Consider the following 13700-nt stretch of genomic DNA (forward strand, 5'->3'; position numbering starts at 1 on the left):
GAGGACAAAACAAACTGGAATTCGCACTCGCTGTTCCCCAGATGGACTGAGCAATCACGTGTCCAGTATGGACATGCTTTCACTTTAGAGATTTGTCCAGTTTTGTAGATTAGTTACCTTTTCGTTTTGGGTTTTGTTCTGGAGTTAAGGTTGGGGAGATGCTGTTTCCCCTCAGTTGTATCGCCAGTAGCTGCAAACTAGGCAGTATGCAACAAACCCATACCATAGAGAAGTACCAGTGTTCTACTGACCTGGTGTTAACAGTGTAGCTTCTCTGAAGAGTTGTGAGCCTTTGTGTGACAATCTGAAAGGCTTCCAATTCTGGGTTGACTGATCCCAGGCACAGTATGTTGGACATCTTCTCTGCATCGCATTACCTCCTGGTTTTCCTGCTGGCTGTAATGCTGATTTTGTTTTAAACCGCTCCTCATTGATAACCCTCTCTGTCGTAGGTGGGAAGCAGGAGGGTCATACAGTATGGAGCTGCGATGATGCTTCTGCTGGGGACTGTCGGAAAGTTCAGCGCACTCTTTGCCTCCCTCCCCGATCCAGTCCTTGGAGCACTCTTCTGCACTTTATTTGGTACTTTGCTCTGTTGTTGAACATCTGGAGCAGCTGCTTGTATTGACTGGGGTAACGGTTCTCTGTGGGTGGCACAGGGTTAATGGATTGGCTTGTGGGGGGAGAAGGTTAACCGTTCAGCTTGGGTCTTGCACCTTGGATCCAGTAATGGCAGGTCTCGGAACCACCAAACGCACAATGGTGGAAGCACTCAGCAGGTCAGGCGACACCTGTGGAGAGAGAAACAGAGGTATCACTTCTGAGAACGGAAACATTAGCTCTTGTTTCCTTTTCCACAGATGCAGCCTGATCTGCTGAGTGTCTCCATCACTTTCTGATGCTGGTTTCCAGAATTTTCTGTTTTCATTTCGCATATCCGGCATCTGCAGCTTATTTTTTGATTTTCACCAAATATGCTGACAGTGATGGATGAACAAGAAAAGCTAGGTGGCTGAGGGTGGTGGAGGGGTGGCCCATAGTGTGACACATCCATACCCTTCCAGCCACAATCATTCTGCACCCATCAAGGCATAGGTTTGTTAGAAGGTTATGGTCCTATCCAAACGCCGGAAGATGGCAGTTCATAACTGGGTGATGGGTAGGAAGGGAAAGTGACAGACTTGCTAAAGGAGCACTGCAGTGTAGGGAAGGGGCGACAACATGAGGGAGCGCAGTACTGAGGGGTGGCCAGTACTATTGGGTGGACAGTACTGAGAGAATGCAGCACTGTCAGAGGGAGAGCTGCAGTGGACAGAGTTGGTACTGCACTGTCGGAGGGCAGGTACTGAGGGAGTGCGGCGCTGTCCAGGTTCTGCTCTTCGTGAACCCCAAGGATTGTTCAGCAGGTTTGGGTGGTTGTGGCAGACACACGACGTATCGGCTGAGGGCAGTCAGGAGTTCTCTGGGTATTTACAGCATTATTTCCCTCACTGGGCCCTGCCAAAAGCAGATCCATTCATCCATTTTGTGGGACCTTACTGGGGGCAGAAAGTCTGCCAATTAGAAGAGGCCAGTGGGAGGAAGAGGTTAGTTGAGATGTCTTCTGGTGAAGAAGCTTGTTGGTAAATGTGACACTTTGCCTGCAGGAATGATTACGGCTGTGGGATTGTCCAACCTTCAGTTTGTTGACCTCAACTCCTCTCGTAACCTCTTTGTCCTCGGATTCTCCATCTTCTTTGGTCTCATGTTGCCCAGCTACCTGAAGCAGAATCCCCTTGTAACAGGTAGGTCTGCCTGGTGCAACACACTGTTCCCTGATACTGTCATGTCATCTCAGAAACCAGTAGCAAGGGGTTCCCATGGACACTCAGTACATTTGGCAGCATTTCCCTGGCCAAGTCCTGGCAGTGGCATGAGTGGCTTCTTGGGTGCTGCAATTTGAGGAACCGTTTTCAACCTTAAATCAGCATTTCCAAGCTCTCAACCCTGAAGTATGGACCTTCACAATGTCACCTCTCCTTGTTCTCCTCCACACTCAGACTTTGCCCAGTATCCTTGCTGTTCCTCATTCTCTTTCTACCCTGATGTGGTCACGTCACCTCCCCCTTGACTCCACTCGAGCACTCCTGGCTTGGCCGTCCATCGCTCCATCTTGTTGGATAACTGTAGGCCTCTGCATTCAGCCTGAAGGTCTGAGTACTCCAGTTCAAAAGTAGGATAAGCCCCTGGCCCCTGTTGTCCACTCTGTCACTTTCCTGACCCTCCTTCCCTATTCTCTGCACTCCAATGTAAGAAGCTTGAGATTATTGTGTCTCTTGCAATTCAGCTGCCTTTTCTGGTTCTTCACCCTCTTTTTTTTCTCTCGCACTGAATCCAATTTCTCAATTCTCTTGCCCCTCCCCTTGCACTGTGAGATTGGCCAGACCTAGCGATCCACCTCCTGTTATCCCATGCGCACAATTTCAGGGGTGGCCAAACGTTGATTTTGGAGCCAAGCGCAGCTCTTTAACGGTTCGGGAGCAGATCAGAGATCTGTGGACCAATGAAGGAGCTGTGATGTTCAGTGCACAATACCCTCTGATCTTGGGGGAGATGCATCAGAGAGGGTAGAGGGTACTCTGTGACAATCGGGGGCATTGTCCTCTAACCACAGCAGATTGCTTGTGGCACCCACTGTATATAGAATTGCAGGACTGTGACAGCGGACTGTGCTCAGGCTGCCTAAACACATACATGTGGTGTTCTTGCAGTTGTCAGACAGAATGCTTCTGCGTGACATGGGTCATAAAGCAATACAGCATGGAAACAGGCCCTTCGGCCCAACTCGTCCGTGCTGACCAATGTGCCCACCTAAGCTGGCCTCATTTGTTCATGTTTAGCCCATATCCCTCTAAACCTTTCGCATCCATGTACTGAAGCAACTGTCTTTTAAATGATGTTGTTGTACCTGCCTCAACTACTTCCTCTGGCAGCTTGTTCCATATGTGCACCACCCTCCAGGTGAAGAAGTTGCCCCTCGGCTCCCTTTTAAATCCTAATTATCAGAGGATGTGTTCGCTACTCGTAAGTCTCATGGGAAAACAGTACTGAATTAATTCTGTTAATGACGATGCATTGTTGAATTGTAAGAAAAACAGAAAGGAGACTTGAACCGAGGCAGTCCCTTTTACAAATCATTTGTCAGCGCCTGCTCTTTCTCTCTGCTGTCTCTCTGCTACTAGGTGATATCAGTTGTTTTGGGATTTCTTTGCAGGTATTGCTGAAATCGACCAAGTCCTGAACGTGTTGCTGACAACTGCCATGTTTGTGGGCGGCTGTGTGGCTTTCATCCTGGATAACACCATCCCAGGTATGTTCTGGATGTCTGTTCGATTACGTACTTGCAGGTTGCCCACGTCAGGTGACCTTGCCACTCCTGACCAGATAGACAACCGTGGAATAGTGCAACGTCACCCCCCTACCCTCCCCTCAACTTGGCCAGTATCAAATGAGATGGTGAGAGTTAGAATCTGGAGCAGCCACAGCCCCTGTTTTACAATGGTTGACCAAGCCAAAGAACAGGATGAGTGCCAGTCAGTGCAGGAATGAATATTGCCCTCATTGTTCGTCCCACATTACAGTCTCAATCACACCTCAAAAACCCCTTTGTTGCACTGTGAATTTGATGCTTCTCATTATCTGATATTCCTCCTCCTCCTCTAATTCTAAGCTCTTCCACCTCCCTGCGCCCCTCTCCACCACTGGCGGCTATCCCTTCACTGCCTGGGCCCTGGGATTCTCTCCTCGACACACTTCATAAAAACCTACCTCTTTGATTAATTAAAGAGGTTTAATTCATTGGATTAATTTAATTAATGAGCAAAATAACAAACAGTGGGAGGAACTCAGTGGGACGAGCAGCATCTGTGGGGTGGTGGGGGGAGGAATTGATGTTTCGGGTCAAGACTCTGCATTTCCCCCGTGAGTTTTTCCTCCCACGGAATGCAATTCTCGACCTGCTGTGTTCCTCCTGCAGTTTGTATTTTGCTGCACATTCCGGCATCTGCACTCCCTTGTGTCTCCAGGTTTTAAAGAGCACCTTGTGTGGCTTGGTACCAAATTTCTCCTGGGAAGTGGCTGTGGGAGGTTTGATGACATTAACAAGGATATTAAACGTGCAGTTGCTGTTGAGCCCAATCAGGCCAGAGACTTTACTTCCATCTGTGGCTGGATGTCTTTCCTCTGGGAGTTGATTTCCCAAAGGAGTCAAATGGTGCCAACATATTGAAAGGAACTGGAGAAAATCTTGGCAAGAAGGGAGTGGAGGGGGATCTCTACTGTGAGATTTGCTTCATGTATTCACATTTCTTTATGATTAAAAAAAACAGACTATTCAGCCCATCAAGTCTACGCCAGCTTTTGGTGCTATCCCATCCCTGTAACCTATCCTCTCTCATACCCATTGACTCCACCCTGATTCTCCTGCCACTGGTCTGCACTATGTGCTGTTTACAGCCGCCAATTTTAACCAACTGGCATGTGAGAGGAAACCAGAGCAGCCAGGGGAAGCTCACTGGTCACAGAGTGTGCACACACCACACAGCCAGCACCGCAGGTTGGGGTTAAACCTAGGTTGCTAGAGCTTGTGAAATAGATACCTGCAGTGCCATTGTGCTGCATTACTGTGAGGTGCCTTGGGTGGAATGAGTTGTGGGCAGATTTGATGGAGCTCTTCTTTGACCTCTGTGTTTGTATCACTGTATGGACTTTGGTGTTTGGTATTTTTAGATCTTTGAGATTGTTGTTAGGAGCCCAGTTGTTTCCTTGAGTCTGTTTTTCTCTCCTCTTGGACGTTGTGTGTGTGTGTGTGCGCGACCACTGATGGTTACAAGCGAGTGGTTTATGTGGAAGAACTTTGGATAAGGAGAAATACCTGATACTTCCAATGGCCCTTTCATGCTGGACTGCCTCCTATCCCACGTTGAGGAATGAGAATCTGACTCGGGGAGGGGGAGCTGGGCACATCAGCCATGGATTGTACTGTCAACCTGAACTCAGAAGGTTGTGTGTTCATGCCCCGCTGAAGAGATTTGGAAAAAATCTTGCCTTTCACTCCAATGCACCACTTGGTGAGTGTGGCACTGTTGAAGGCCCCTTAATTTGGTTTAGATATCAAGATCCTGTCTGCTTCCTCAGATGGATGTATCCCATGTCGTGACGTGCATCAATAAGAAGCCTCCTGGAGGAGTTATCCCTCAGTATCATTAAACAGGTTATCTGGTTATTATCGGGGAAGTTGTTGTAAGCACCTCCTTGGTATTGGTTTATTATTGTCACTTGTACCGAGGTACAGTGAGAAACTTGTCTTGCATACCGATCGTACAGGTCAATTCATTACACAGTGCAGTTACATTCTGTTAGTACAGAGTGCATTGATGTAGTACAGGTAAAAACAATAACAGTACAGAGTAAAGGGTCACAGCTACAGAGAGTGCAGTGCAATAAGGTGCAAGGTCACAACTAGGTAGATAGTGAGGTCAGAGTCCATCTCATCATATAAGGGAACCATTTAATAGTCTTATCACAGTGGGGTAGAAGCTGTCCTTAAGCCTGGTGGTATGTGCCCTCAGGCTCCTGTATCTTCTACCCGATGGAAGAGGAGAGAATGACCCGGATGGGTGGGGGTGAAACAAATTCTTGAAATACCTTGGGATGCCCAGGTGCTGCTGACTGCAGTTTCTTCCAACTAACCTCTACGCTGTTTTATTTTCCGCTGCAGGAACCTGTGAAGAGAGGGGTCTTCGCAAGTGGAAGGTTGGAGTCTCCGGGGCCAAGTGCTTGGACAGCAGAGAGACTTACAATTTGCCCTTTGGCATGAAATATCTCAAGCGATACAGACTGTTCAGCTACCTGCCCATCAGCCCAACCTTCACTGGGTACCTCTGGGACCGGTGCAGGGAGAAGGAGAGCTGTCGGAGGCGGGATGAAGAGCCAGAGACGACAGTATAGCGAATGGAGAGCCACGCTGTCGTCTGTAGCTATAGGACCTCTTCCTGTCTGTTGTGTCTGTGTCCCCGACAAAGAGGACTGTTGTGTGGTGTCACACTCCCTCCCCTCCACTCCCTCCCCAACCATCCAACCGCGTGCGTATATACACACACACACACACACACACACACACACACACACACACACACACACACACACACACACACACACACACACACACGAAACAAAAATCTTTTTGGTGTCTAGGTTGGGATGGGAGCAGAGTATTTCCCCATTGTCGGTTTGATATCCTTGTCAGGAGTCATCACCAGTCAGCTCTTCATCTGAGTCACTGTTGTCTGTGCTGCCAAAGCCGTTTTGGGGGGTGTGTGTGGGGGAGGAAAAGCCCTGCAGTTGGGAAGCTGCTTGGATGCTGTGACCCCTTATCCTTCTGTTGAGCAGAGGATGGGGGCATTTAATTGGGAGAGAAGTGGTGCAACGTGTGTATGCATGATGGATGTAGCAAAGCAACACATTAATACAAGAAAACCTCAAGGATGACTATAGGCCATTCAGCCCAATGAGTCTGTTCGGTCTGCCTGAAACTTTACCTCGCTGTTACCCCCCACCCCCCCCACCCCACCTCCCAACCTGTAAATAAATGCTGGAAATGCTCAGCAGGTCAGGTGGTGCCTGTAGAGCAACGAACGGACAGGGAAGGTTAGAACTCAGTCATGTTGCAGTGAAGGGGGAGGGCTGGCGAGGACAGAGGGAATGTCTGCGACAGGGCGGGGTTGCAGAGAAACTGACATAAATGGTGATGGCGTCAGTGGAGATAATGTGGGCCTTGTCTGAGGGAAATGCAAGGAGAGGCAGATGAGTGAAGACAAGAGGAAGCCAGAGGACACAGTGCTGTAACTGAGTTAGAAAACACTGGAGGGAAAGGCTGCAAATACTGGAAATTCGGAAATAAAAACTGAGAATGACAGAAGTATTGGCCAGTTCAAACGAACTGGAAGGGCTGGTTATCTGAAATAGTTGCATTCAGTATGAAGGCCAGAGATCTGCAATATACTCTCAAGGCAGATAATCGGTGATTAACAAACCTCTCTTGGCCAGTCTGATGTCACTCATGTTGTTCAGTGTCTCGGTCATGATGCTGTCACAGACATTCCCTTTGTTCGTGTCCAGCCTCCCCTCCCTCCCTCCCCCCACCCCCCACTTCACTGCATCTTTAAATATGTCTGATTTTTGTAGAAAGATCATCAACCCTAGATGTTAACTCCAGTTATTTCTCCACAGATGCCATCTGGCCTATTGAATATCTCCAGCATTTTCTATTATTATTCCAGATTTCCAGAATCTGCATTTTTTTTCGTCTTTTTGAAACCCTCTTGCAAATTAGTTTTAAGATTCCACCCACTCTCCACCTCCTCCTTCACTGTCTTGGAGAGGGGGAGAAAATCTTACCTGTAACATCATTCCAAAGATTTTGAACCCTTTAACTAGATTTTTCTATGGATCCGTCTTTTACTAATCCTTGTGTTTGCCTTGATCAGAATTCATCCATTTGAACCTTGATTGACCTCAATGAGGTCCTTGTTCGGCCATCACTCCACTCTGTTTTAAGCTTGTCTTGCCTTTTCTTGGAGCCTGAATGTTTTCCAGTGCTCTCGCCGCTTTCCTTGGAGCCCTATTGCCTTTGATAGGTAAGAGTCCTGAGTCAACTGAGACTCTGTGGGAATTCTGTCCACTGCTTGCTTCTCCCTGTCCCTCGCCCTTCGTAGGTTCATGGCGGAAATGCTGGTCTGCCAGCACTCTAGCCTCTGTGGAATGTTTAACTTCCTTCTGATGCTTTGCATTGGCAATCATCAGCTTTCAATTGTTAGACATTTGGATCGCAATAGTGTCGAGGGCTATGGGGAGAGAGCAGAAGTATGGGAGTGTTTAGGCCAAGATTGGATCAGCCACGATCTTATTGAATGACGCAACAGGCTCTCGGCCACGTAGCTGACTCCTGCTCCTGCTTGTGTTCAGTCACCCTCTAACTAAATGCTTCCGTAATGCCCTTTCTGCCCCTTCTGTGCTCTCCTGGAGTCCATGGGAAGTTGGACAAGCTTCCAAGGCTGCTGCACTGTTGCGCCTATTCTCTTGTGCTTTCTGATCTCGTTAACCAGAATCTTGCCTGTACCCCAGTACCCCACCCATCACCAGTTAGCTATCGGGCAGGGTCTGATTTACAGCAACCTCAAAATAACTTTCAAGTTCTGCCTCTTGCGACCTCTCTCCCCAATGCTTTGTTCGCTGAGAGATTTGGAGAGCAAGGCCGATACTTACCAATGGGAACATGATGGAGTGATGTTTGGAGAGGACTTCTCCATGTAACGTTCCTCTTCTGAAAATAACATAAGTTATGCTGAAGAGACAAACACGCACAAAGAAGCATCTGCACAAAGGTGTAGGAACTTTAGCCCTAACTGTAACTGTCATACACTAGGACTGTGCTCAACACACAACTTGGAGATTGTTGCGTAGCTCCGAAGACTTATCCGAGCCCTATGTGGGGGTGCTTTGGTGTGTCTTAACACTAGTGTTTATTACCCAAATGTATTTCTGAGGTACTTGCATTCTTAGCCACATGATGTAGATTTTTAATGCCAAGGAGTGTTCCTTTCAGGGAATGCTCCCAAGTATTACTGAGCCCCACCAGGCATCATAGATTGGAGAGTGTTGATTACTCTGTGGATTGCAGTTAGCTCCTTAATGAGGAGAATAAAGGGCCGCCAGGCCACCACCTCGTCCAGTGACCCACCATACTCCATCCCCAAGAAGAGGATTCAGCATGGTGAGATGTCTTTGGCTGTGGAAGAACTCTGCCAAGAGGGACCCCACATGATTGGCAGCTTGAGACCCTCTGAGAGGCAAACCACTATTTTGGAAATGTTGGCAAAATGAAACACTTCATCTCCATAACACTTTCTCATCTTTTGGAGGGAGGTGGGGGCAATGGTCCATAAAGTGTGATGACTCGTAATAAAGGACTCAGTCGGAGTGATCATTGATGGGTCGATGCAGGTAGCACTCATAGAGGATTTGTTAAGGGGACCTGCAGCATTTGTGGGTCAGGGATTTAAATGTTTCAGAGGTTGGGTGGGATGATTGGTGACCCAGTTACAAGTAACTTGGGCCAGCGTTCCCAGTGATGGATATGGGAAGAAATTCCCAAAGGTTTGTCACTGGGCCACTTAGTGTTTCAGGGATGGGCTGACCCTGGATACTGGAACTCATATTAATTACAGACTGGGTTACAACCCAGACTGTTGCTTCACACAGTTAATCCGGGCTTTGATTCCTCAAGTATGTAAATAATATATATCTATAAATATAAATATATATATCTGTGGGTAATTTTTTATTTTTCAGCTAATGTTAACATGCTGCTAGGGGAAATGGGGGTTGGAATTATTGGGATAAGGGTGTCCTGGGCATTTCTTGCCCTGATATTGGTTTGGTTGGTGTGAGCTGCGGGTGTTTCACTGGAAGCGAGTACGTACGCTGTTCTCCAGCTGAGTCTGTGTCTGCTGGCAAGCTTTGGTCAGAGGGCACTGTAAGACTTACAACATTGAAAGTTGCATGACAGGTCCGTGCAACTCGTTGCCAGTCCCCAAAGCGTTGTCGATCATTCTGTGTCGTTCCCTGTCCATCCCTTTTCTGGCCTGCGAGGCTGTTGCATAGCCTCTGAAACTGGCACCTTTGAGGGCATAAAGAAGGATAAATTATTTTCCTGGGGAGGTGGTTGGGAGCCTGGTGGGGACTCATTGATGTGCATCAGATTCGCGAAGCAATGTGTTCATGTGTTCTGTTCAGCAGTTAAATGCATTTGGGAGATCCTATCCCAGCACATTTAGTGTTAAATTTGGACCTAAGACTGATGATCAATGGCCTTTTACCCCCCTCATGATTATCACAGTTGTGTCAATTCCACTCATCCCAGCTGAGGCCAATCATCTGGTGCCCAGCTAGTAGAATTTTTTTTAAGTTGTTTGGTGATTGTTAAATATCTTTGGCCATTCCTTTCTTTGTGGTGGTTTGCTCGGCCAAGGTCTCAGTGTGGCTGTGCACTGCCCACGTTGTGACTGGGTCTCGATGTGACGGTGGGGTGCGGGCATTGAGCTGATGCTCGGCACTCAGTTTGGAGGCAGCCCCATTGAGAGTCAGCATTCGATCATTCATTGGAAACAAAATCTGGGAGCGGTGAAACAGACCCAGGAGTTCTTGGCCTGTTCGTGGACAGTTTTTTTTTCTTTTAATTGCTCCACTCACCACTCCCAGCTTTCTCTCTGTTCCACGATGCCCAAGCATCCATGTGATGATAGGTTGGGAGTAAAGAGATAAAGCTGGGAACACCCTGTACTAACAGGCACAAAAAGGTACCCTTCCCCTGTCCTGTTCTTTATTCCAGTGGCAGGTAGGCTGGAAGATTTGGGTGTTTATAAGTAGTTCTGCTGGGAACTTGGTCAGTGGTTGGGTTAGGTGCCAGTTTCAGGCACCCACTTTAGTGTCTAGTTTCAGTCCAAGTTGGTTTAGTTGCACCTTGTGTTGTCTCAAAAGTTGCAAGGGCAGTTAAAAATTGTTCTGTTGCTGCCTGTCTGTTAACACGATAACTAGTGTTTCTGTTCTGTAACCCTGTGCAATATCAGCACATAGAAATACAGATAAATTTCAAGTGTATTTTTCTAACATTGCATCATGAATATGTGTCAGATCTATTTAAATGCCCGTGATCTCTTTGCAAGAATTTTACAGGCTGTTTGTAACATAATATCTGTTAATCTCATTCCAAGTTGGTTCAATAATTAAAAAAAAATATGGTGTAAACTTGACAATGAAGCAACTTGCTCACATTTTATTTTCTATCTTTCCCTGCTGTTGTTGGCTATCTCCTGCCAGTTCTGTCCAATTCTGGGTACCACACGGAGAGGGTGGGAGATGATTAATTAGGGATGGTTCCATAAGGTGCAGGCCATTCCCTTAAGTGTACTTCATTAAATTGGATCATGGCTGATCAGGATATTCCTCAAGTCCACTTCCCTGTCTTTTTCCTGTAACTCTCAATTCCCTTAGTGACTAGAAATCTATCTCAGCTTTAAATGTGCACAAGGAATCTCTCCCACCGCCCCACCTCCACCGCTTTCTGTAGTAAGGAGTTACAAAGAATCACAACCCTCTAAAAGAAGAGGCTGCCACTTTATTCTGAGACCATACCCTCTGCTTCTGGGGATCCTTTGAAAGGAAATATTTCATTCAGCACTTGCACTCTCTCACCCCCTAAGAATCTTACAAGTTTCTGTCAGGTCATCTCATTCCCTTAAACTCCAATGAAAGGAATCCCAACCTGTTTAACCTTGCATCTTAGGACAACCCCTCCATACCCGAGATCATTTCGAGTGATTTCATCTAAACTGCATCCAATGACAATATCTTTATTTATAAATAGGGGGATCAAAACAGTTTGTGGTACTCTAAATGTCGATTGGCAAGTGCCTTGTATAGTGGTTATAGAATTCCCTCTTTAATTCCCCAACCCCCTTGAAATAGGACCAACATTCCATTGGCCTTCCCTGCTACACGTGTGAGCATTGTTCATGTACCAAGACCCCAATGTGTTTGTGTTGGAGCTTTCTGCAGTTTCTCGCAATTTAAGTGTGTCCTTGTGTTCCTCCTTCCAAAATAAACAACTTCACATCTTCCCATATTATACTCCATTTGTCCACTTACTTTCAATATCTCTGTAAACTCTTTATATCCTTGCATCTTGCCTTCACACCTATTTTTGAGTCTGCAAATTTGGCTATCATACATTTGCTTCATTCTAGTCATTAATATATAACGTAAGCAGTTGTCTCAGCACTGATCCTTGTAGTATTCCACTGGTCATAAGTTGCCTCTCAATTCTACTCGATGCTTCCTGCCTGATGTCCAGTCCAATATCTATGATCATATATTGCCTCCAAATCCCTTAGCTCTTGTGACTTAACGTTTTATGACTCACCTTGTGGAATGCATTCTGGAAGTTCAAATATAAAATATTTACAGGTTCCCCTGTGCCCACTCTGGTCGAGATTTCCTCAAAAAAAAAATTTGTCAGGTTCAATTTCCCCTTTATGAAATCATGTTGACTCTGGTTGGATAATGAGTTTCCGAATGTGCTGTTTTACTTCCTTAATAATTGATTCTAGCATTTTTTCCAACAATTGATGTTAGGCTAGTTAGCTGCTTTTTACCTTCCTCTTTTTTTTGCAACAGGGTGGGTCCTTTGGCAGTTTTCCAATCCCTTGGCATTTCTCTAGGATATAATGATGTTTAGATGATTTACAACTAATGCAGCTGCTATCTCAGCAGCCACTTCTTTTAGGACTTCGAATGCAAACCACCTGGCTCACAGGACTTATCAGTCTTTGGCCCCATTAGTCCTCGTAATACCAGTTCTCTAGTGATGATGCTAGTTCATTCCTCCCCAGTATTATTCAATGGGATGTTCACGGTTTCTTCCACTAGAAAGAGTGACGCAAAATATCTTTTTAACCCCTCCGTCCTTGTTCCCCCACTTCATTCCCAAGGGGGCCATGATTCACATGGACCTCTCTTCTGTTTTTTTTATATATGTAGCTCTTGTGTCCACTTTTTATATTATCATTAGTTTGACCTCTTTTTTTGTCATCCTTTGCAGGATTCTGAATATATCTCAGTCTTTGGTCTACAGCTAATTTCTGCCTCGCAGCTTTCTCTTTTCACCCAATTCCATCAATTTATTTTGTTTTCACAGTTGGTTCATCCCTCCCTTAGGATCTCTCCTAACTGGGATATAGTTTTACTGAAATGTCTGCTATTGTTTACATATTGTCTTTCCCAGTAATCTATTGACTCAGTCAACTTTAGCCAACCATATCCTCACTTTAGATAAAATAAGATATCCTTGTTAGTCACATATACATTGAAACACACAGTGAAATGTATCTTTTGCGTAGAGTGTTCTGGGGGGCAGCCTGCAAGTGTCACCATGTTTCCGGCGCCAACATAGCATGTCCACAACTTCCTAACCCGTACGTCTTTGGAATGTAGGAGGAAACCGGAGCACCCGGAGGAAACCCACGCAGACACAGGGAGAACGTACAAACTCCTTTACAGACGGTGGCCGGAATCAAATCCAGGTTGCTGGCACTGTAATAGCATTACACTAACCGCTACACCACTGTGCCTGCTCCTTATTTCGGCTACACACAGTTGTTTCTGGCCCACATGTCTCCCTCTCACTCTGAAATCATTCATTGAACCTGCCTTATGACCCATAACCAATCCATGACCAGGGGTTGTTCCCTGGTTGGCTGCATAATGTTTTGCTCCCAAATACTGTTCCAAATGCAATCCATGATTCTTGTAGCAACCCTTTGCAATCTGGTTGACCCAATTGCATGAAGATTAAAGCCTTCCATAATTATTGCGGTCCTCTTCACCACCACCCCCCCCCCCCCCCCCCCCACAGCTCCATTTGTTGATTTGCAGCTACAGACTGTCTGTACATGTCTCCTACCAGCATTTTCCTTCACTTGCTCTTTTTAACCTTTGCCTAAATGCACTCAACACCACCTAATCCAAGGTTATCTCTCACAACCGTGCTTATTTCTTCTCTTATTTACCAGTGCTATCCGCCACCATTTTCCTTCTCTCCTGGC

General features: G+C 46.3%; 1 protein-coding gene across 4 annotated transcripts in view; it reads left to right on the plus strand.

The window, feature by feature from the left end:
- Window positions 1-10877, plus strand: part of slc23a2 (solute carrier family 23 member 2) — a 56851-nt gene extending 45974 nt beyond the window's left edge. For 3 of the 4 annotated variants that reach the window (XM_052040860.1, XM_052040861.1, XM_052040863.1), the window contains 4 exons: window positions 453-582; window positions 1647-1784; window positions 3254-3349; window positions 5759-10877. In XM_052040860.1, coding sequence (XP_051896820.1) covers window positions 453-582; window positions 1647-1784; window positions 3254-3349; window positions 5759-5988 — 594 coding nt within the window. In that variant the 3' untranslated portion in view covers window positions 5989-10877. The remainder of the gene's footprint in view (window positions 1-452; window positions 583-1646; window positions 1785-3253; window positions 3350-5758) is intronic. The other variant, XM_052040862.1, reaches the window with a different exon arrangement.
- Window positions 10878-13700: the final 2823 nt, after the last annotated feature.

The sequence above is a fragment of the Pristis pectinata genome, chromosome 29 (genome assembly GCF_009764475.1).
Source record: "Pristis pectinata isolate sPriPec2 chromosome 29, sPriPec2.1.pri, whole genome shotgun sequence".
In the NCBI taxonomy this organism is placed as follows: domain Eukaryota; kingdom Metazoa; phylum Chordata; class Chondrichthyes; order Rhinopristiformes; family Pristidae; genus Pristis; species Pristis pectinata.